At 37.5% G+C, this 24,288-nt stretch overlaps 1 protein-coding gene across 7 annotated transcripts in view; it reads right to left on the reverse strand.

The window, feature by feature from the left end:
• The window catches only part of LOC128988350 (protein held out wings-like), an 88,806-nt gene that overhangs the window by 7,487 nt on the left and 57,031 nt on the right, over positions 1 to 24,288 (reverse strand). For 4 of the 7 annotated variants that reach the window (XM_054409564.1, XM_054409563.1, XM_054409566.1 and 1 more), the window contains exons 3-6: positions 10,199 to 10,315; positions 5,163 to 5,303; positions 2,839 to 2,950; positions 1,856 to 2,146 (exon numbers count right to left, since the gene is read on the reverse strand). In XM_054409564.1, coding sequence (XP_054265539.1) covers positions 1,856 to 2,146; positions 2,839 to 2,950; positions 5,163 to 5,303; positions 10,199 to 10,315 — 661 coding nt within the window. Of the gene's footprint in view, positions 1 to 1,809; positions 2,147 to 2,838; positions 2,951 to 5,162; positions 5,304 to 10,198; positions 10,316 to 24,288 lie in introns of all 7 variants that reach the window. The other 3 variants (XM_054409565.1, XM_054409569.1, XM_054409568.1) reach the window with 3 other exon arrangements.

The following is a 24,288-nucleotide window of genomic DNA, read 5'->3' on the forward strand; positions in this document are numbered from 1 at the left end:
TTTCCCAATTGCTCTACAATAAAAAAATGTCAATATCAAAATTTATATTAATGCCGATTTGCTTGAGATAATTAAAAAATATTGCAATTAGTTTCTGGCTGTCAAACTAACTTGTAAATAGCCTATGATTAGATTTAAAAAAATTAATAGCAAAATATTTTTTCTGTCCCCAAATTTGTATTTGGACCTTCATTAAAATCTCCGAGTTTCAGTTCATTCCTCTAAACTGGAGGGTTAAGTTGTAATGTAATGATTGATTATTGTTATTGTGTTTTTAGAAACAAAGTTTTAAAGAATGAAGAAGTGATTAGGAAAAACACTGTGTATATGTTAAGATATGTTAGTAATTTTTATATTTTACATGTTTTAAGAAGTTTATATTATTTTTTGAAACTTTTTATTGCTTGTTATGTTATATATATATATTTTTAAAGACAATCATTATAAGCCATAATGGTGAAAGGAAACTACTGTATATAATTTGGAATGGTACCAAAAAAAAGAATTTAAAAAAATTGATAAATTTAACAATTAAGTGTTTGTAAATTAAGACATTTAAAAGAAGAAACAAGAACATACAGATTTAACAAAAAATATCTTCCTTGCACAAATTTAAAAAAATAAAAAAATTACATGTTATAAAATAAATAATTATGAGGGCTTTTTATCACCAAATTTGAAGTAAATGAGTATCGATAACTTGAGTTCTGTTTTTGTTTGGTGATCTATATTTTATAAAGTTTCAATTCTAGTAATTTGTAATAAGCTGTCAAACTCTTTTGAGATCAATTACTAAACAAAAAAAATTTGTTAAAGGAGGAAAATATTTTAAAATATAGTGAGTCCTGAAAAATATTAGTAAAATATGCAATGGTGACTAGAAATAAATAATGAACTAAAACAACAAAGATTAGTTGAGTGAAATACCTTGAATTAGGCCTACAGTAAGTTGTGCTATTCTCATAAATGAGGGCTAGAAAGTAACCAAGACACACTGATGAGGGTTAGACCATGCCGTTAATTTAATTAATGGAAAAGTGCGGTGAAACTTGCAAAAAAATCTATCGTAAGCAAAATCAGCAACGATTCAATTTTTTTAAATATTATTGTAATTTTGTATTACTTTTATGAGCTGACAAATTTTAAACATTACATATGTAGTATCGGTGTTCCTGCAATTAATCGTTGTCAAATAAAAACAATTAATTTAGTAAGTTTTAAATTTTTTTTGAGAAAAGTTAAATCTTGAATTTAAAAAGTAAGGTAATAACTTGATACATTGTTTAAAACTAATCGCATAAAAATTTGGTTCCGGTATCTACATTTTCTTTGATCTAACTATGTAAATTTAAGGACACTAGATGTAAATTTCACCGATTAGAAGACCATTTATAGGAAATAACAATTACATGGGCATAATTTTATGAATCATTAAACCCCTGGATCAATTTTATACCAAGTTTAAGTTTAAACCGCCTATTTAGTACTAGCAGGTAATCCTGGTTTTAGTTGGACGTTTAGTTTGAATCTAGATTTGTTTTAGGTCATGTACCATGCTCTCAACTTTCTTTCTTTTTCTTTGTTCTTTAAAAGAAAATGATGCCCTAATTTCTTCTCATTTTCTAAACCAAGATTTCCTGACAGTACGGTACTCCAGATATTTCAAGCTTTTATTTGTTGTTACATTTCGTTTATGTACAAAACTAAAATCAGTTAAGTTTTTTTAATATCTTATTTACAGGTGAACCCCACACAACGGTGCCGCTGAGTGAGTAAAGCTACAATCAGGTACAGAATAGCCTAACTTACTTGTAGGCCTACAAGGAATGTTTGTGTCACCGAACATAGAACCCACCGGTGTGATCGGTTGTGTAGTCAGTGAGAAGGGGCGACCCGGCGAGGGCGGTGTAGTCTGGGTAGCCAGCGTACTGCGTGTATATGAGACTGTGGGCATCGGCGGGGGACAGCAGGGGGCCCTGTGGTGCTGACGTGGGGACTGGCAGGCGGGGGGAGAGTATCAGCGGGGCACCTAGGGGGGTGGCTGTGGGGGTACGCAGGGCTGACGGGGTGAGGCCGGGGATAGACGGGGACATCAGCCTCTGGGCGTCCGCTGCCGCTGTGAGAGCCATCCTCCGCCACTCTTCGTCTGAAATAAGACGTCAACAGGATGCATTACTTTGGTAGAGAATTAAAGGTCAAAGAACAATTTTGGGCACCCTACATTTTACCCTGGTATTAAAAAAAAAAACAACAACAATTTACCTACCAAAATAGAAAAATTCCTTGTTTTCCTAAAATCTTCGTTCGTAACAATATGAAATCTTATCTAAAACCTCAACCATTAAGTTTTTCCTGTTTTTGAGTCATTATTAGCTACTACCATTGACTATTGGACTGAAGTTGTATTGATAGTCAAAGCTACTATTTAATTAAAACAAGTTTCTGACTCATGTTGATGTTTGATGTAGAGAGAAACTTTCTAATATAGCAGTTAATCTTCTTAATTAGGATTACATTCATGCAAAGAGACAATGACATCTCAAATAACATTGTTTATTGTTTTACTCTTAAGAATTCAGTGAAATAAATTATGCACACCACTACAGGTACAATGCAAAACAATGGTATGAAATCAACCAGAGATAAGAATCACACATAAGCAAAATGTAAGAAAAATGTGGCAAAATTTACAAACAAGATATCAAATTTATTATTAATTTTGACAACTTACACAGTTAGCTATTTTTTTTGCAAGCATTTGGTTATTGTCTAGTAGGCATAGCATACACACCTTAAAGAAAAAATTAAATCATGCTAATAATACAAGGGTCTGCCTACCTGTAAACATACCTGCAGCCGCCAGAGCCTTGGCGTTGGAATCTCTGTAAGTTCCATTGATGATGGCCAGCTCCATCAGCTGTCTCTTCTTCAGCTCATCTTCTCCGTCGGCCTAGAAACAAAAGTATCAGCTGTTAACAAAGATGACTTCCAGCCAAACCACAGGTTACCTGCATCAAACCAAATTATTACATTTGTCAAAATAAATAAAGATTAATTCCATCAAAAAGTTAGCAAAACTGACCAAGGTTGCATGATAATAAAAAAAAGCTATGGAATAAACTATTTATGGTACCTGTGGCAGTTTAATTCTACAGAAAAAATGTTTCTTTAACTTCAGAAATTAGCAGTTAAATTAAAGGGTGAAGTACAATGTCTCATCACCATATAGATTCAAATTACTGGTAAAAACAGAACATACAATCTGATTTCCATTCCCACCCAAGTTCTTCTTTAATAGCTCAAATGGTCACATCCACTTCGATTCAAGTGGCAAAACAGCTTTCAGGGGAAATCATAAGCAGTTCTAGTGTTTATTGCTTCCACAACAGCTAACTTATATAAGATTTCAGCCATATTTTCCTAGTATATATTACATTAGTGGTGTTGAAACATGCTGGCAGGCAGCAAACTTAGTTGTGACTCATGCAGCCTTGCTGTGCCAAATGACCACCGGTTATAGTTTTGTCCTCCCTTATACTACTCCTACGTCCCCAGCCAATATAGATTCCACAGGTGTCTATAATGGGACAATTGCGCTTGAGATCAAAGTAAATACTGTACAGTGTTCAATGGTTTCAAATCAAAAGTACCACTACTTTTTAGTTTTTAACAATTCAAAATTTGAACTGTGACATCATTGTTATAAACTAAATTAAAAAAACACTTTTTTATTCGGATAGCCAAGCTATGGTGTAAGTTGTTTTACTGACGCTTTAAGTTTTATCGTTTCGGTGCCACTTATTTCAGTTCCTTCCTGAGCTTCTAAAATCACACAACTAAGGACAGGTATAGCTATTTTTATTAATAATAAATAACACACCTAGTAGAAATAGCCACTCGGAGATGGTGCTACCTTCTAAACAAACATTTATCCCCTCATAGTTGTTGTTACTGCCATAGTTGATGTGGCATGAAAGTTACTATGGTTTACCTTTTTAGTCGATAACTCAATTCAACTACCGGTACGTTCATTTTTATTCTAAAGAACATGGGAAGTACATGGGAATGGAATATTAAGTTTCCCAAATATTCTAATATGGTCAAAGGTTTAAGTCAATAATAGAACATATCTGACACACAAATCAAAATTAACTGAATGGAGGTGTTAAGCATTATGTTTTACAAACTACTAGACCTAGAAGACAATTTACCAATTTCCTTCAAAAACAAAAATACTGTATTAATATATTTTGAGATTTTACAGTTACATTTCCACACTAATCTCAACAATGGATGGTACATTTCACTGCCAGTTTCAGACAGAAAAGATGACCTGAGTCTCTGAGAGGTCGGAGGTTATCTACTTTACAACACAAGGTCACCAAAACTGCTCATTAGCCATTTAAATCTCTCATTTGAGCTTACACAATTCTGCTTTAGTTGATCAAATACTGATGATTATGACTACTTGAAATTATAAAAATCAGTACATCAATGTATAATGGAATATTCCACCACTCTACCTCCTTTAACTTTCTTAAGTGATTTCAAACGTTTTCTACAACTTATATTTTGAAAGCTACCCAAATATTTGACATTTGTTGAGTTTTTAGACAAATAGCAATCTACACAGTGTAATTTTGAAACTTCAAATATGCTGTAGTCTAAATTATATTGTTATGAAAATATAACAAACCAATACTGCCAGTTTTAGCAGTAAGTTTTCAGAGAAGCAATGTTACATTTCATCCTATCTCCTTTCATTCCTAGGCTTTCATTTTACATAAGACACCTTGGCTTACATTAAATTGCATGTCCTTAAAGGTATATTGGCTGTTGACGGTAGTCACAATTAATGTACAGAGGAAAGGAAACACTCAATATGGTACAGTTAAGTTGTGTCCAGCACTACTCCCGGTGTCTAGGACAAAGTCAAATACTGCTCCCCTCGCCTTTATGTATTACAACACCCACTTTGGAGGACCCTGTGCCCTGTGGGATAGGAATTTCCGCACAGTGTTCGCCGCTCAGGTTCTCCCTCGCTCATCACAATACTAGAGCTGAAAGGGCACAGTCAGCCAAGCGAGTTTCCTCTGTTTAGTAGTGCATTTCAACTTTTTACAGATGTACTTGAAGGTGTATTGCGTGTTGTATTGACTCACCGGTACCAGCAGTTTCTTCACCTCCTCCACAGCTCTCTGCAGTTTCAGCTTGGCCCTGTTCTCTGTGTCTTCCACTGTTATGAGTACGTGCAGCTCCTCACTCAGATGTTCCCAGTTAGGCTTCCCTCTGTTCAGCTCCTCCTGCACAAACGGTCAACATGAGCTGTCTTTACATGTAGGGAGATGACTCAGACAATTGAAATATTTGGTCTTTGTGTCAAATTTTCATCTTGGGGAGATGAACATGTCTTTGAATTGACCAAATGATTTGCAGAGTGCCCTGAAGATGGATTGCTTCAAAGCATCCGAAACATCATCCAGTATTTTTGCCAATTTAATAACACTGTAATCTCCTAAAGATAAGATTTGACAGTATATACAGTACTTTGACTGTAGAAAGCTTTCTTTTAGTATTTGCCAAAATTTTACAAATTAATTTACAAACAATATACAATACAACAAATGAATACTTTGTTTTAAATTGCTAAACATATTTGGCATTTGTATTTTTTTAAGTAAATTTACTTCTGATTGTTACCATCATTGTGGTTTTCAGTACCAAAAGCATAGTTAAGAAACATTTATTCTCTTTTGCAGACAAACTTATTGACATTCATTGTTCAGGAGAGGTAACTTGTATAACAATATATCATACTAGAATATGAGTTCAATCATATAATAAATTCGTCTCCGCAATTTATGCCTCTAAACATATTTACAAAACACAGTGATACCATAGAGAGGTGGTGATACCCAGCCTATACAATTGCAAAAGTGGGTAACTTATGGTTTTAACTACAAAACTGTCACTGTTTACAGAAAAGTTTAAACAACTTACCCAAACTTATCTGTGTTAAAACACAAGTGTTTCCAATAGTTACTTTGGCAGCACAAACAAACAACAATAGTTTTTAAAACATCCATAATATCATGTACATATGGCACATTTGGTAATGGATACACACTAAACACTTCCCATAGAATTTGTATTGCAGGTAGGTAAATTAAAAAAAAAACAGTATTTCAGGATTTTAAAGAATTACGAATCTTTAGAGTTGGCGAAAATACAATGGACTCATTCCATGAGAGAAATGAAACTGTATCCAGAAGCTGTGCAGATATTAGTGGCAGGAAACAGCGTCAAGAGATATTTCAACTTTGGTGACAGGAGTGGAACGCCACATGTTCCTACCTCTAACTCCATCCTCGACTATTCTGGGACTGTAGAATGTCTCCCCCTACGTTCTGATATAGATGAATAAGAAACAAAAAACCCAAGCCGAGACACAGGCTTTGGTGTTTCATATCATCTTGCTGTAGGCTACCTTCACAGTTGCTGTGTGGACTTTACTAATTGTGGCATTTTGAAAAGTTCCCCAAAATCAAGACGAAGAAGTTGACCAATCAAAAGTTTACATCTACAACAATGTACACAACATCGGTAGAGAGCGTCTGACATACTGAGAGTGAATTAGACACAGTACAAATGAGAAGGGAGGGTGTGTGTCTGGAAATAGAGTGAGACAAAATACGACAAAGGGAAGTGAGCGACAGAACACTGAACACAGTAGAGCGTCTACATTACATCAGTATTGTCAACCGGGATTTACTAAAACCGAGTAAAACAACTGTTGGAAGCAAATATTCTCACTTGATATTGAGCAGTGTTGGACGAAGAATATACCAATACTGCTGAAAAGTCTTTGATTTTGATTAAGCTAGGATAAAAATATACATGCAAACTTGATTGGTGTTTAAAGCATGATGGAACAATAACAGCAAGCTGATTCCGATAGGAGGGATTACAACAGCTGCAAACTTGATTTCTATTATGAAAAATAATTACAGAGCTACATTGTTAACAAAACTGCATCCGAGTGTGGAGTGTGGCAGGACCTCCTGCCATTTGTCTGGAACTCAGCAAAAATGTTCTCTGCACAAACGTTTGCTTAATCGTAATTTCATCACAAATAACGATGAAATCAACATTTATGCAGATGACTTCTCAAACCGAGCATTACGTATAGCTACTACCAGGTGCAGCCTTACAAAGAAGGAGAAATCTGCATGTCTAATGTCTACGTGATTCCAACAATAGAACTCGGTAAGTGCACTAAAACTAGCAATTACTTCTACAAAATAGTCCTCCAAGTATTCACATGGGGATTACTCAACTGTCTTATGCAAACCCACAGACGAATCGGATAGTCATCCGAGCAAACAAAAAGAAACGAAAATAGTCTGGATAAGCCAGAGACGGCTTAGGAGACAGCCGCCAAAATCTGGACAAGACCATTAATATTATTCACGGGCCAATTAGTTTCCAGAGACATAATTCTCTACAACAACGTTCCGCTGGTCTAAATCAACCGATTAGCCACCACAGACTACGCCCCCGTAACTGCTGAGTAGCGGAGTTGAGTGGAGTGAGTCATCGTACTGAACTGGCGTGGGTCGAGCCAAAGTGGATAAACAGATGTTTGTAAACGTCGTCGTCGTTCGTCGTGTATGTAGTGTAGGGTGGTTACGAGGCTGCAGAACAGCAGAACGTGCGCATATTAATAGCAATGACGAATGCTAGACGTCGACATACTACGGGGTGTGCTAGACAATAAAAAAATCAAATACGCAAAAGAGGATGAAAGTAAACTGCCCATGTAACATTATAGTGTTTACAACGTAAAAGCTGGTAAAAGTAGTATTAGCATTGTTCAAATTGAGAAAAGTGGTCATGCATTTGAAAAAGAAGACATTTCTCTGTTATTATTTATCTATTCTTAAACAAATAAGATACAGTATCATTGAAAACTACATAAAATGTACTAACTTTTTTGTCTCTTGCGATTTTTTCATTAAGTTAACGGTTTTCGTGAAATTTGGCATCAAATATTTTAAGTGTTTGCCATTTTGAAACGGTTTATGATTTTTAAATATAATTTTAAACAAAGATAGGTCTTCATAAGATAAACATTTTTGCAAAATCTCAACGCTGCATCTCAAACCGTTTAGGAGTTATTAATATTTTTGTCAAAAACGCATTAATACAGACAGTCGGAAAACTAGGCACCACAGACCCACGTTCCTAGGTGTGTTTGTCTTGACCCAAGCAATAACGCTATATAGATATGTCCAGAGAGTTACGGGACACTCTGTATAGCCTACATGTTTATAATCTGGTAAAGGCCTTTCAAGAGCCGGAAATCTTGACATTTTAGAAATATACTAGATCAATATAAAATTGAATAGTCCAAGAATGATTGATAAGTTATCTACAGAGTGGATCATACTGGATTCATTACTCCATTAGCCGGCAAGTAAATAATAGACGGATGAACTGACGCTACTTTGGAGTTATTACACAGAGGCAGACAAAAGGGCAAACACTAGTACAATATAATCAATCTTAAACTTAACGAAACCAGAGCAGAGACTGAGCCAATCTCGAAGGTAACTTGACTCCGGCGGCGAGACGCGGCTCAGCGTTTTATGAGGTTTCATAACATTTGGCGCTATAAATACATAAATCAGCTGTGCGGGCCAGCCGGTGTGGCGCGCGAACAGGGCTACCAACCAATACTGTTAGCATGATTGCCAACTGTCACCCTTTAAGAATAAAACTACCATTGATTGCGTATTAATAATAGTGTATAACACATAAATTAATTAGTGAATTTTCGCTACCATTCTTTTCCTGATTATTATATTAAGCATTGCTAAATCCTTAGTCCCGTTCTTTTCTAAACGTTGTAAACTAGTTTTTTTTTATCATCGCATAACAACGTTGTCGTGTCCAAACCAGCTGTAATTGACCTTCTCTCTGTAGAATTTCAAAGGACTAGTTATCCTTCGTAGTACCGTAACATATCCTCATCCTCATACCTGAACCTGAGGGGTTAAAAATAGTTGTTGCTTGCCTCACCAACACAAACTTCATCAAGCAAACTGTTTTAGTAACAGGTTATAGTTCATAAATAGGATTGGCAGCCCCGCGGTCACAACAGCTGATTTATTTGACATGATATCGCCAAGGTGATTACGAACTCCATAAAGGATGCAGTTACCTTACCGTCAGGTTATCCTGTTAACGCTGCTGTATTTTATCTCGACCTCATTATAAAAGGAGAATTGTGATAATTAGTCATATCATAATAACAATAAATTCGTTTTTATAACAACGATAATGTGGTTTAGGGGAGAAATAAAGTGTTGAGTGCATTAAAAAAATTAAATCGTTGGGATTAAAGATCATATTGGTAAGCTTCCTATGATCAAATAGAGTTTCGCAACTATGACCTGATGGCCCTTGGGTGACTGATCTGCTAATCGTTATATTTGCTGCATGATTAATTGCTAGACTTTAGATCCCAGAGTAGCTTAAGAGCACAGATAACATTTGAAAAAATCGCCAATTAAGGAATAAGAACGTTAATAATGTTTATAACAATTTTCATATGGGATTTTCGTAATAAGCCAAGGCTAATTGCAACGTAAATAAGAATTACACAAATATAATTAAGGATCCATAAAACCTGCTTCGTTCGCAGTTCATTTGGTGGACTTCAATATTTAAGTATTTCAATTGATATTATAAGGCCTTACCTTAGCAATCCTGTTAAACAGGATTGCTAAGGTAAGGCCTTATAATATCAATTAATATATAAGCAATCCAGAGGCTAAAATGATTGATAAGTATTTCAATTTAAAATGTACTCGGACCTTAAGCGTTGCAAAACTATGTAAATTTTATTTTCAACCATAACATGTACAACTGTACACACAGCTACATACTTAGTTTTATGGTCTCGGCAAAGAAAGACAGGGGTTATCTTATCACAGTAAACATAAACATATTTCCCAAGCTGCTAATTTCACACCCAAGGCTGCTCATCTTGTTACAAGCAAGAGTCTACTAGGTGAAGTGTCTTTGATTTAAGAAAAGATTTTCTTGGCTAAACCTCTGAGATAATTTCTCGACGTCACAATTCAATGGGCGATTAAGTATAAGTACACACTACTACACTAAGAGGAACACTTACTTTCTTTTTATCCCTCATCGACCCTTTGCCCCGAACCATGATTTTACACCCTGTTTCTTGTTCCAACTGCTTGGCCGTCATCCCTCTGGGGCCTAAGATCCGGCCCACGAAATTAAACTGAAACAAACAGAGATAAAGATAAGAAAACATTGCCAATGTTAAACAAGATTCTGGCACATAGGCTGTACAAGTTATAGTACATCATGCAACTCGTTCTAGCCTAAAAGTGTTATGGCCTAAGTGTACTCTTTGATAATTTCTGTGTAGGGTATTATGAAACCTACTATGGCGTGCTTTCACTGGGCAGATATACTTCAATGTACAATTGAAACCAACAACCTGAACCTACCGATTACTATGCGAACACAAAAAAGCGTACTACTTATCAATCCGGCTCGAAGGACCAAAAAATGGTTTCCTCCACCAATCAATATCATTAATACACCCATCATTGTAATCAACTCTCAACTCTATCCTGGGATGATGACAACACACACGGAGACGATGATGTCGAGTGAGGGTGTGGCCCAGCTAGTGTCTCTCGTCTATTTCCTGAGTCCGGCTCACAGACCTGGGCGGCTCCTGGTATTGTCATGTCGTATAATACGACCATCAGTCAAGTCGGACACGGTAAAACAATGGTGACTGCCGCCCAAGAGACAACGTGGGCTCATCAGAGGAGGCCTAACGGTTGCGATCAAGACCGTGGATGTTGTATACAGTCTTGGGATAACCGAGGTGGTCCACAGGTGTGATGGATTTTTACTGGATCCGCAGGTGGGACTAAAATAAAAAGTGACAAACTCACGATGTACAGTAGGAGTTGGCGGTAGATAAATTATGGGGAGGCACTAATTGTTCAGTATTCCTGCCCAAATATGAACGGAAGACGAGTGTAGGATAAGTAAGACGATGTGTGAAGCATTTTAACTGATTTAGATCAGCTGTGTTTTTCGTCAGGACCATTTTTAAAAGCCTAATTAATGAGAAAGAGTAGCTGGATCATCATTATCAATAAGCAACTGAGATTTCTCAGGGTGGAACCAAACACATTCCGATTGTTTAGGCTACTGTTACTACTCAGCTACCTTGCTCAGTAAAAGTAGTTAACATACTTAATCCAATTTATTGGAGTTTAGTAATTTTCAATTTGCAAAGTACCACCCAACCCAAATGAAGGCTTTCAATATCATTACTTAGACCATGACAAAAGGCAGTTGGATCAAGAATCGAACGTTTCAATGAATTCTCACGATCAGGCCTAAGAGAAACTTTATCTAAAGTAATTGACATTACACAAGTTACATGTCGACTTCACCTGCCATAAACCATATGTCCGTGAGATTTATAAGAGTTGCTCAACTTTATTGGCTTGTCGCTCTCTTCTAATGCCATCATTAACTCATATTTCACAGCTGTGCGTTACCTGGGATGCTTCTGGAGTCGTAGAGAATTCATTACATCAACAACACTTGTTTCAGGTCATTATATTGAGCCACTATCTTTTCGTCATCTGCCTCGAGGTCTCAACTAAATGTTTGCTCCTTTTATGGTGGATTTTTGAACAGCGATATGATGATCGCAACATCTGTTGTGTTGCTAGGGAGAAAGTTAAATTCCCACTGATGTAATCACTGGATCTTTTAACCAGGCCACTTTTTGTTGCCGGGTCTCAAACAGCATTACGTGTCGTTTGCGGTTGACATCGGACTACGGCCAGTCTAGCATTGTATTTTTGTTTTATGAACCTTTTTAAATAGGTGGGCAGTATTTTTTTACATTGAAACCATCCGCTCACGGTCCGTGGACGTTTCAAGCAAAGCAAGCACAGTACGAGAATATACAAGAATATCGGTACTGATACATTTGGTTGCAACAGGAGGGACCCAAACCCCCGACAGCGCTGTATTTTTCACAGCCCGTCGTGCAACCGAATAAGCATTTTACAGATCTTCTACATTTGTGATTGCACTTAAAATACTCATTCAACATGACCACGCTTGATGTAAACACCATTTCAGTTCAAAAAGTCTAATAGAAACTACAATAGTCACAAGAAATTGTAAAGACATTTTGACTCTTGGGACGTCCAAGGTTGAAAGCCTTGACTAACAAAGACAATAGAACTTGTATCCGGAGATCGGTCATCCATAACATGCAATTTCCTATAACTCTTAAGCACAGAAATATTTACTGACTCAAAGAGAAGAGCCACTTAATGTCAAAGGCGCAAATGAATTGGAACGTTAGTTGATCTCCAAGGGAGCATATAACCAACATACGTTGCTAAAGAAGAACCCGCTTCTGGCATCCATAAAAGGTTCCATTTTATATTTAGAAAAGTATTAAATTCAGTAGTGATCAACCTAACATTTTGGCCCAATGGAGAGTTCAGGGGTCGAAAGAGCTTTCCCCACAACAACCGTGTTTTGTCGTGAACGCAGCTACCGAAGAATGCCATCTGAAGGTGACTGCCGTATTCGTCCACGCTTAGCCTACATCGGATACTAATGGCGGACAGGACTGGCCTTTGCTATTAATTGCCTTTCTTAGAAACGTGGACACCGATAGTTCTGAGTCGACTCATTGTTCTGTGGTTACGGAGGAGGATTTCAGGATAAGTTAGGAGTAGCAATGTGTGTCACGAGACTTCCTAGTACACAGTGAGGTTAAGTTTTCCATTTCGCCTCTTTGGTCGCGGATTGTAAAATAGGAATATGTAAAGGAAAGAGTTTTAATTTAACTACACATCTTTCTATACTGTACATATCCTGACAACAAACCATCATGTTTGGGGTAAAACATTTAAAGTACAGAGTATATCACTACATCGGAAGCGAAATGGTTCTTCTAGCGTCTATAGTCCTCGCCACCCTAAGTTGAGGCAGCCCAAGGCCGCACGGCGTTGGCTGCCCCTACTTAGGGTGGCGAGGACTATACTGATCTAATTCCATCACAGGGATCAAACAAGACACATCATTACAAGTTAAAGTTATTTGTCAAAAAAGTCAAGGTCCTAAGTTCTAAATTCTTTGGATGTAAACATTGATATACAATAACAAAATAACGAGCTTCAGCAACTTATCATATCATTTAAACAATCGACTTTTAAGTAATCACAGGCGGCAGATCTTTACCGATCGTTCATCGTGTTTAAGAACGTTTAAAATCTCATCGCTTTCGTTATCAGCCAGCCTCCGGACCTAATGGCCCATGAGATAGTCAGCCACGCGCCACTCTGGGAGCCGTGGCGCCTCTGGTGGAGGACGGCTCAACTAAAGTGCTATAAGCTAAATATACACTTGCAGTTGATCCACTTGTGTCAGCCATTGAAAATATGAAGGTATAAAAGCGTCATCGGCATCTTTGCACACATGTGTGAAGAAGGGGGCGATAGCGAGTTTTCCGATGGTGAGGAAAAAGGATTTCAATTGGCAACGGGATGAATGAGATTGTCGAAAGAAATATCGGAGTATCCGGTATCACGTTTGTTGCTAAATATCATCAATGTGGTCCCTATGCTAATTTGGTCATTTTCGTATTAGCGCACACCAATTCTGTCGAGAGTGTGAAAACTATTCTCTTGGTAATCAGAAACGTAGTTGGTAAATTTTGTTTATGTCAAGCATTATGAGATATGAACGCAGCTACTGTTATTTTTATGTGAATTGATGGAGTATGAGAGTAGTAAGAGTTGAATGCGTTGTGCAGCGTTGGTACAAACTAATGTATTAACTATTTTTTTAACTACGACTATTTAGCCCAATGATCAAAGGCAACTGTACCTAGACTGACTATTCTCTAGGTCGAAACGGTGACCCTCAGAATGTTGGGCGATTACTGTCTTGCGACAGAGGGACAAAGAATTAAATATTTGTAATGATTTCCTACAAGCATTACCTGGTAGGTCAGCTCTGCTTCAGAGCACAGATCGAATAGCACTGACTTGTGCAAAGGAGCTGAGGGATGGATTGTCAACAGAACGAGAGATCGCTGTATTATTGGCTAATAACAGCTGGGTTTTAGTCAGGATTATTCTGGGAAAGCTGGGCCTAGTTTTAGAGTCATCAAAAAGCCACTCTTGGTCCAGGATGGCTAAAAAGACTTCCTAGCTACACGGCTATGTTTATCAGGAAAGCATTTGGTAGTTGGTAGATTTTGAGAGGTTACTTATATGTGTTACACACACGTATACACGAGGTGGTCTAAATAATGACGACTCTTAAACAAAACTACTGTGACATGCACACTAAAGAGCATGAGCAAATGGAAGTTGCTCAACAGACTAATTTTATTCACGCTATTGATTGCAAACGATTGCAAAACCACTTTGCCAGGATATCTGTGTGGCTGAGCTACAGTGATATGCCGTAGCCGGAAACCAGGGACGAGCCTCATCAATATTGATGTCCGCCGTCAACGCACACAACACATACAAATCAGAACTACCACTGTCTACTGGCCGGCAGAAACTGACAACATGTCAAAATGACAAGCAAAGTCTTCCTGACTTGGCCTGTTTGTGGCATTCAAAAGATGCTTTCAGTGCGGTAGAAAAGATCTGACGGTTTTAAATTCGGTCCACCAGCATGTACCGGTACAGGTGGCAAATCCAGAATCTTTACATTTTCTATTTTACTCGGATATTCGTACAGTGATGAGGTAAAGGTAGAGTTGGAGATAGAGATAGAGGCAGAGGTTATACTACATCGAACCTTTATAGAGGTTTCGTGCAAGACCTCTTTGATACTATCAAAGATCACATAAGCCCAAGATACTATCTAGTTTTAGTGCACCGTCTAAATATTTTCTTCATTGGTCCGTCCAATTTCACACCACTCTTCCATGTCGTCCATTGTAACACGTATTTGAATTATGAATTCTAAAGTAGTCTTGAAATATCTTCATTAGGGTGATTCTAGAGTTTGAAAATAAGACATTGTGGTCCATATATCGTCATTTTTGCGTGAGATGAAAAACTCACGATGGCCTAAGCTGTGGTCAACCTCTTACATATTGGCAACGGTCACTTCCTTAGGTTTGTTGTATACCATTATAAAAACAAAAGCTAACGCCAGTAGTTGCAAGACGGTGGAAACTGACTTCACTATACACTACCGACATGTTTTTTGTCCATCTTCACCAAAGCTCTACCATTCTACCCTGCGAATCTTGTTCATCACATTGGTTAATCCGATTCGTAGATCCCAAAAAGGAAGACGCTTTCCAATAAGCCATCCGGCCTTTTACGGATGGTGAGATCCCAGTTGTTGTTTGGTGGCCGAAACTACTTAACGATCTCACGGACGATGTCGCCGCGATTAGAACTGTTAGAACAAGCGGTCACAATGCGTATAAGGAGAAAAATCCACCTTTGCAACACGAAGCAGGACGACCGGAATGCCAGAAATCTGTCGAACTTGTCAGCGTTTGCATGTCTTCCTAATGACCGACCGATCGGAGAGAGCGGCTTTACTGTTAGGCCTACTTAGCATATTGGGAGTCTCAAAGACCACACGGAACATCTGGTGTAAATGTGCAGTAAAGCCTAACAGGCTGTCGTAAAATCTTGGTTGTTTTCGTTTCGACCGATGGTTAGTTGACAGCGCTCTCTCAGCCACGTGCTTATTGGATGATACAAATCAATTTGGAAAGTCAATACAGATGGTTCTGAAAATTTAAACAAATTTAGAGCTGTAGGTAAGTCAAAGACCTCTGAGTGCTTTTGACTTTGAATTACATAGTTATATTATGTCACCTTGAGTTTACTGATAATTTATAAAAAAGATTATCTCCTAAGATAAGGGATGTCAAATATGTAGAGCAAAAGGAAGACATTTCAGAACTTCAATACAAAATTGATTGGTGGTTATTCAATTTGCAATCGTAAATAGAAGTAGATATTCCATACTCTTATCTAAAAAAGAAAATAAGTACTGTTAAATTGAAACTCCGAAAAAATTATAATTCTTGCTACTATCAATAACTAACCGATTTCAATTGTATACTTCTTAACTTCTTAACCAAGCCTTGCTGTAAGAACAACACACTGAACACTCTAGCATCTTATTTGTCAAAAAATTATCGAAGTATCGAAAAATAGAAGTAATACTGTAGATTCGACTTGCAGCACTCTGCAACTACTGTATGTTGCTTTATGTTTTCAAAGTATCACATCTGGTTCGCTTGGATGAAATGTCCACCCACAAACAAACCCCCAGATTCAACGTACTCCAGTGGTTGGCATATCGGCATATGTGTCCAATAAAACTTCCTTGAAACACACCCAATTCCACGTAATTCCCAAAACACACGAGGAAGAGTGAGGAGGCGGGGCAGCAAGCAGCAAGCAGCACAATTTAGCGAGACATGCTGGTGATTGTCGGAGCCATGGGAGCCGCAGTGATCTGTGATGTGGGCCAAGGTTGGACTCGTGCTACTGTGATCAGCCAACAGAACAACGACCTGCAGCAGCTGTTGTGAACAAGACCACTCCATTGAGCATTTGTTAACTCGCTCTAAAACTAAAGCGTGATACGCCTTCCCTTTCCTCTGATAAACCATTGCCAGAACTTGGAAACATTGAACGATACAGATATGCAATCGATTACAACGATTGAACGAGAACAATGGATCAATCTCTCCATTAAGCATAAGCCCATTCTAAAGCCAAAACATGACACATATTCTTTTTGATGAACTATTGTCTGAACTTAAATCATTGAAATATATTCGATCGATTACATCTTGAACAAGTACAATGGATAAACCATTTGGATTTGTTCCACCTAAGGAATCTCACTTCAATCTACACTCGTCTTTCGTCCATATGGAGGTTAAGTATGCATTATTGTGTCCCTGTGAAATTACGAATGCCAACAATTACACAATACTGGTAAATTCTTTAGTGCCAGAAAACTATCTTGGCACAGCCGATTTTCCATCACGCAATTGTTGAAGGAGGGAACTAAAACGAAAAGCAGTCATCTCGAGTTCTATGGCAAACTAATTTCCTGAAGAAATTTCTGGGAATTGGGAAAAAGGAAATTAGCCAAGACATGTCGAGAATCTGTGTTTGCCATGGCACACTGCCGAGAGGCGACCGTTTGAAGTAACGCAAACAGTAGAGAACTACAGTACCGGAACAGGCAAGTGGATATGACATTACATCCGGTAACCCTTCGCCTCCTCGAACCCTAAACATCAAAGAGCCGAGGACTGTTGACAAGAGCTTGGGAGACGGGCGGAATTAGACCATCACCATTAAAACAAAGAGGCTATAAAAAGAGGAAGAAATAACAGAGAGGTCTGGAGCGCACGTGAGCCGATGGGGAGGCGGCTTTAAATAGTCTGGAGTATCGGAATAGAGAGATTGTGTTGCAGACGTGATTAGGCACAGGAAACGTAAGGGTTGGAGAGGGACCTAGGAGTTTTAAGCTTACATGAGGTAAGGGATAAAGAGGAACAAAGGGAGAGTGTAACACTTACGAAATGTAAGAGTTGGACAGGGACCTATTGGAGGAGTATCAAACTTACTAGACTAGAGAAGGGGCCGAGAAGAAGTTTTGAACTTACAAGACGTTTGGTTTGTAGATAGATGTCGTAGTTCCAAATATAAAAAAAAGGTTGGACTATGGTACCTAGAAAGAATCTGAAACTACGATAGCTTAGAGAGAGAATAAGACGGAAAATGTTCACTAGCTCGAACCTTTAAATATCAACGATGGAATTAAGTTTACAACTCATCAACTTATTATGTTCATCACCGATTTAATCTATGCGTGAGATCAGCTACGGTGTAACAGTTAAGCATTCAAAATATCCCAGGCTTTCCAAGTGTGTGCGTATATCAAATTGTGTACAAAAATCGAAGACCTTGTTCTAAGCATACTAATATTTTTAAGACCAGTGAAATGTGGGCAGCTGAAGGTACTGACGTACCAAGCAAGACTAATGTAGCAAGACACTTCATCGGTCCCAGTGCGCGACCCAGACTCGGTTGGCAACGGCGCGACGTTGTCAACTAACCCGACTATTTTGAAAACATGCGACAAATGACTGTTTGGAGCAGCAAGCCACGACCACGGATCGGTTTCCAACAGCTTGATGGCTCAGGAAGGTTTGCCAGTTTCTGGATGAGTTGGCGTGACTAAAATTGCTAAATATTGTTAGAAGTTTTGGACCTTCCTTCGGAGACCTCGACGAAGAGCAATTCAGAGCGTGGTTCCAATCCGTAAGAAATCACCAGAAACAGCAAAAATATATTGTACTACAGTTTTTTTTTTATATTAATGAGCTTTCAAGCACACAAATTTTCAAAATGTAGTTCAATAAGTAAAACACTATATGCAAATTAATTTTGCTGTAAAAAACCCCATAAAACCATCGACCAATTGCTTACAACATGGTAGTAAAAAACATGAATTATTTACAATATGACAATTTTCTACGATTTCATCACACTTGCAAACTTCCAAACGATTTCACCAAACAAGCACGAGTAAAGAAGCGAAAGTGTGAAAAGTAAAACAATAAAACCGAAGGTAGTGTGGGCCCAAGGCGGTTACATTTGCATGATTGACAGAATGTTCTGAGATAATGTCAGTCTGAGAGCTCGACGGTGACATTAGATGGTCCATTATCTGTCATCATCATCTTCGATTGGACTCAGACACCTACACAGGCCCGAGGCGTCTGGAGAGTCGTGCTAGGTCGAGCGTCTACTGTGCAAGTCAATCGCAGATTCCACAGCGCTCCTTTTAGAGGAGTATGGGAATGGGTCGACTGAAGGAGATAAGTCTCCTGAATATATACGAGATTTTCTGGATTCTAACTGCGATATGGTGAAAAAAAAATATGCCGCATCACTAGGAATTAAAGTGATTTTTTATCAACTTGATATAAAATTAAAATGAGCAATTATTGTAAAGACTCGTGCTATGAACTATATTTTTCGTCATACTACGCACCAATTCACAAAACAAAAAGATTACACATTTTATCATCTGATTTAGCAGTCAGTACCTCCTCCCAAATGAATTCTATCAACTTTTGATTAAATTAAAACGACGTGTTTATCTACTTTTTAGTGGTCAGACAACTAGACAAGTAAATCCAGCTAATAACAATGCAATAAACTACAGAAGATTGAGATACCCTCAATCCATTTGATTATTTTAAAAGGTTTGGAAGTGAAAAAATTTAGAGATCTTCGACGCTGATTTTGCACTATGGATGAAAGGAACTGCTTTCCGAACACAGGTGTTGAAAATTCCCATGTCTGCTGCAGTATGAAGGAAAGTAGTTGAAGTAGATATACAATTACATCAGCTAAAATACTTGTTAATGTGTTATTTCTTTTGAATGGAAAATACATGTTCTTAAATCATCTAACTACAAACTAAACCAAAATTGATTTTGCTACAATGTTTGTAATGGTACCAGATACGATTTCGTCTTCCAAAATTTTAGAGAAGTTACGTTACGGCGAGACTGGATAGACTATCATTCGCTTATTAAAAGTGCCCGAGGACAGAATATTAAAAACTCTAAGATAAACACGCACAGGCTTGGCCAACATTGCCTAACTCATTACAATATTTTCGCAAGAGCAATAAAAAAAGCACGCGAACAATGACTGAACAGTTCGGTTTGGACAGATATATGGGCGAATATCAGATGAGAGCCGTGACCCTTGCCACTCCTTGGTGTACTTGAGACCATGGGAACTCAATGTTCAGCTTTGTGGGGATCGAGTTGGTCTAGTGGTTAGAGCGCGGGACTCCGGTCCCTGGGGTCTCGGGTTCAAATCCCACCCAATCACCAATGGATTTTATCTAAGTTAGAATGCCGTAACCCCCTGAAATGTGAAAAACAATTCCGGGCTCGAGCATCCTATGACAACTCAATGTTCAGCTTTGTAAATAATATACATGAGGTGATTCTGGGAGTGACGAATCGTCCAGGTTTGAAAGGTCAAAACAAGAATTCACGAGTTTGTGAAGAATTACCGATAAGAAAATGTAAAGTGTCAATTTGTCAATCAATTGCAAACTTGGGTAAATACCTTAAAACAAAAAGGTTCTTTACAGCAAACATTGGGATGTTTTGGACAAAAAAATATAAGTCGTCACATTATTATGCAAAATACATGAAACTGTTTCTGGAATATAGTCACGGTGAAAACCAATCCCTTTTTACGAACGAACCCAAAGTTTAAACTCAAAGTGATCCTAAGTATGATCTTTTTAGTGAATGACAACACAAGCAGCAAGATTTTCCCAACTTCTTAGAGTCATCTGTCTGTATTTCTAAGAGTCATCGACTCAGCCTCCCCCGGGTCCCGACGTCACCCAAGATGGCTTTTAAACCGAATCAATTGGCGCCAATAAACGTCCACCGATGTTATTGCTTAATTGTTGACGGATTGGTTAATTGGTCTATTGGAGCTGTAAAACCACCCTAAACTGTTTCACTACGTAGTTAGCTTTGATGATATAATCACCTTTCTTTTGTGTCACGACCACACGCATGATAGCTTCAGATAACTTGAATCCACAGTTTGGAAGCAAGAAGTACGAAATCCAAGATTCTAACATAGAGGTGATATAAATTTATTTCCTCTGTGAGAGATTTGTATAGTTGATTTTCCAAACTTTACGGTCAAACATGTGTTTATTTAAACGTTTATTGGCTCTTGATACTGAAGAGGATGTTAGATGTTAACCAGCATCAGGTGTGCATCAAAATTTCATCATTTGGTTTGTCATAGAAAGCTAGTTGGGGAATTAAAAATGTTCTAATTTACAATCCGTTTCCACTTTAACTAAACGACAAAAAGGTAACTAACAAGGAATGACAACGTAGTTTACAGTGACAGTCTCAGTGGCTTATTTGAATGGAACTTTTTTCAGAGGCTGGATAACTAGAAATGAAGTGTCTACTTATCGGTGATCAAATTAATATCTTTGATCAAATTCTGTACCTTGTAACGTTCTCGGGTATGTTCTTAGGTCAACGAGAATATTCCTCTGTATGAGAGGTTAGCATTAGAAGATGCTATTGCTGAGCTGAAGATTCGTTCCAGTGGTACACCACAAACCACAAACCAACCGATGGCATATGTGTTGCATTCGTTGTCTAGGACCAGACCATAGCTGATGAAACAGCCTATCTACTTGCAATTCACTAACAATCCTTTTACTTAGACAGAGCTGCAATAAGATTATTGTCCATCAATTATATGGGAACAGAGTATACGAAGCTTGGATCATCTTCAAATTTAAATTTAAAATATGATTAAGGTAGGTAGAACCATTCTTTAGCATTCACAACAATGAGATTAGAATTCACTTGCAACAATGTGTTGTTCTTGGAATGAGATCAGAAATAGAAGAGAAAAACCGTCCATCTGTGCCAAACGAACTTGCGAAGTGCAGTTTAAACTATTGGAAATTCGCCAGATTAAGTATTTTCACCAAGAACTTATCTTTAATTAAGTAAATGTATCTTTCTATTATACAGGGTGTCCCGGAACTCTCTACCAATATTTTAGGGCATTACTCCTGGGTAAGAAACATACCTAAATATCATATTTAAATTGTCCGGAAGTCCTTAGTTACTCACATAGCCACCATTTTGTTTTTTCCACTAATTAATTTTTTTCTGAAAAGTGGTTAAACATACAATATTGAAACTTTGCACAAAAATTTATGACAACTAGACAAAGCTACAACAAAATTATGACATTTTTTTAAATTCATAAAACAAAATGGCAGCCGTTTAAAATTTTGGTAAAATCAACGGTTTTCGAGTTATTTAAGAAACAAAATTTTAAATGGCCGCCATTTTGTTTCGTGAATTTGAAAAATTGTCATAATTTTTTGGTAGCTTTGTCTAGTTGTCATAAATGTTTGTGCAAAGTTTCAATATCGTATGTTTAACCACTTTTCAGAAAAAAATTAATTAGTGGAAAAAACAAAATGGCGGCTATGTGAGTAACTAAGGACTTCCGGACAATTTAAATATGATATTTAGGTATGTTTCTTACCCAGGAGCAATGCCCTAAAATATTGGTAGAGAGTTCCGGGACACCCTGTATATATAATAGAAAAGATGTAACTACTACTAAGCACACAGCGATATCTTCATTTTATTTGTCTCCTACTTTTACTTCCCAAAATGGAATATTTGCCCGAGCGGCAAATTGCGTAGCATATTCAACAATTTATATTGAAATGTTCATAAATCGTATCAAGGGCGATCCTGAAGGAAACAAACTAATATATTTTCTAACAAACCTTCAAACGAAAAACTGTCAAAAATAAAGGACCAAGGACACAAAGGATCAGTGGCAAGAGTTAGGGCTCGGCCCGCCACGCCTTCAGGAAACGAGCAATTTACTACTTCTTTTGTTTCGCCTTCTTCGGTCCCAAAACTTTCTTTCACTTGGGTTCACTTCATTGAGCAGCCAAGACAACTTTTCACAATACCGAGGGTAAACAATCGGGTCAAGGAAACGTGATGATTCAACGTCCTCAAGCACGTGTGTCTTTGAAAAAAAAAAATAACCAAAAATAATAATAAAAATAATTAATAATAAATCCATTAGATATAATATGTGTATTTGTGTTGTGTTTGTTCTTGATTTTTGTCCCATTACAATGAGGTGTGAAGTAATCAAAATCTAAGAAATTCAAGACTCTTAACTTAGATTTGCCGTCCACAAGGTTTCCTAAATCCTGTGTGGAAAATATCACGCAAAGTACAACTGTACCGATGTGTGTTTAGTATTGACAAGGATATTATCTCAAGACATCACTCCCTTGGCTTTACAGACCAAATCCCCAACTTCCCCATTTTGATAACGAAACATTATAATCTTTCAGTTTTCGCAAAATCAAGTAATTATTTGATGAAATCTGTAATATTCTCTGCCTGTACTTTATTCAGTTTGTTCTATTGCAATATCTCATGTTTGAGCGAGCCACAAGACAAGCTAGTCTCGAAGTTCCTAAACGTTTAGACTCGCAGGTCTAAACTGTAGATGTAGATTGTACCACTGGAGAAGATACAGTGGCAGTGGTGGGCGGAAGCTATTCCTGGGCCTCCCCGAATAGATCCCACTCATCATGCTTTTATCACCACACACACTTACTCCACACAATTTATGTTTTTGTTTTCACAGTTCGCTGAACCCCCACCATCCCCCCCTCATATAGGAGGACACGTGACTTTGGCCCTGTTAAATTAATGTCTTCCTCAGAGATCATAGAGCTTTTTAGTTGTAACTAAAATTAATAATGTAAACTATCTTGAATCATTGGTTGATGGACAATTTCTAAACCACAACGCTCGAGTAAGAACGATTCTATGATCATTTATTTCTCTACCTTTACATTAAATTGACTTTGAAAGGGGTGTGACTTAAAAAACTCGTACATATTGTCCGTACCCACTAACTTAGTCTCGTCATCATTGTTCAGTTAAAGAGTTTGACAGAATCCGATGGTTACTCGATTCCAAGTGAATAGATTCTCGACCCAGATGCCTTTTATTATTGGACTATCAAATAATGCTCCTGCTTGACCAAAAGTTCGATTCTAGTTGGAAACTAAAGTTGGAATACTTGAACTTCCAACGGCGTAAAACACAAAGAAGCTGTAGAATGGTATTTACATTTTCTTCAGTGATCGTCTGATATTGCGAATTAAATCAACTTTACTCATCTACAGGGTGTCCCGGAACTCTCTACCAATATTTTAGGGCATTGCTCCTGGGTAAGAAACATAACTAAATATTATATTTAAACTGTCCGGAAGTTCTTAGTTACTCACACAGCCACCATTTTGTTTTTTTCTGTTATTATTTTTTTCTAAAGAATGGTTAAAGATACGAAATGGAAACTTTGCACAAACATTTATGACAGCTAGACAAAGCTACAAAAAAATTATGACGATTTTTAAAATTCATTAAACAAAATGGCGGCCATTTAAAATTTTTGTCAAATCAATGGTTTTTGAGTTATTTAAGAAAGGAAATTTTAAATGGCCGCCATTTTGTTTTATGAATTTGAAAAATCGTCATAATTT

This window comes from Macrosteles quadrilineatus, unplaced genomic scaffold (genome assembly GCF_028750875.1).
Source record: "Macrosteles quadrilineatus isolate MER2022 unplaced genomic scaffold, UCM_ALF_1.0 Scaffold_3__2_contigs__length_128488019, whole genome shotgun sequence".
In the NCBI taxonomy this organism is placed as follows: domain Eukaryota; kingdom Metazoa; phylum Arthropoda; class Insecta; order Hemiptera; family Cicadellidae; genus Macrosteles; species Macrosteles quadrilineatus.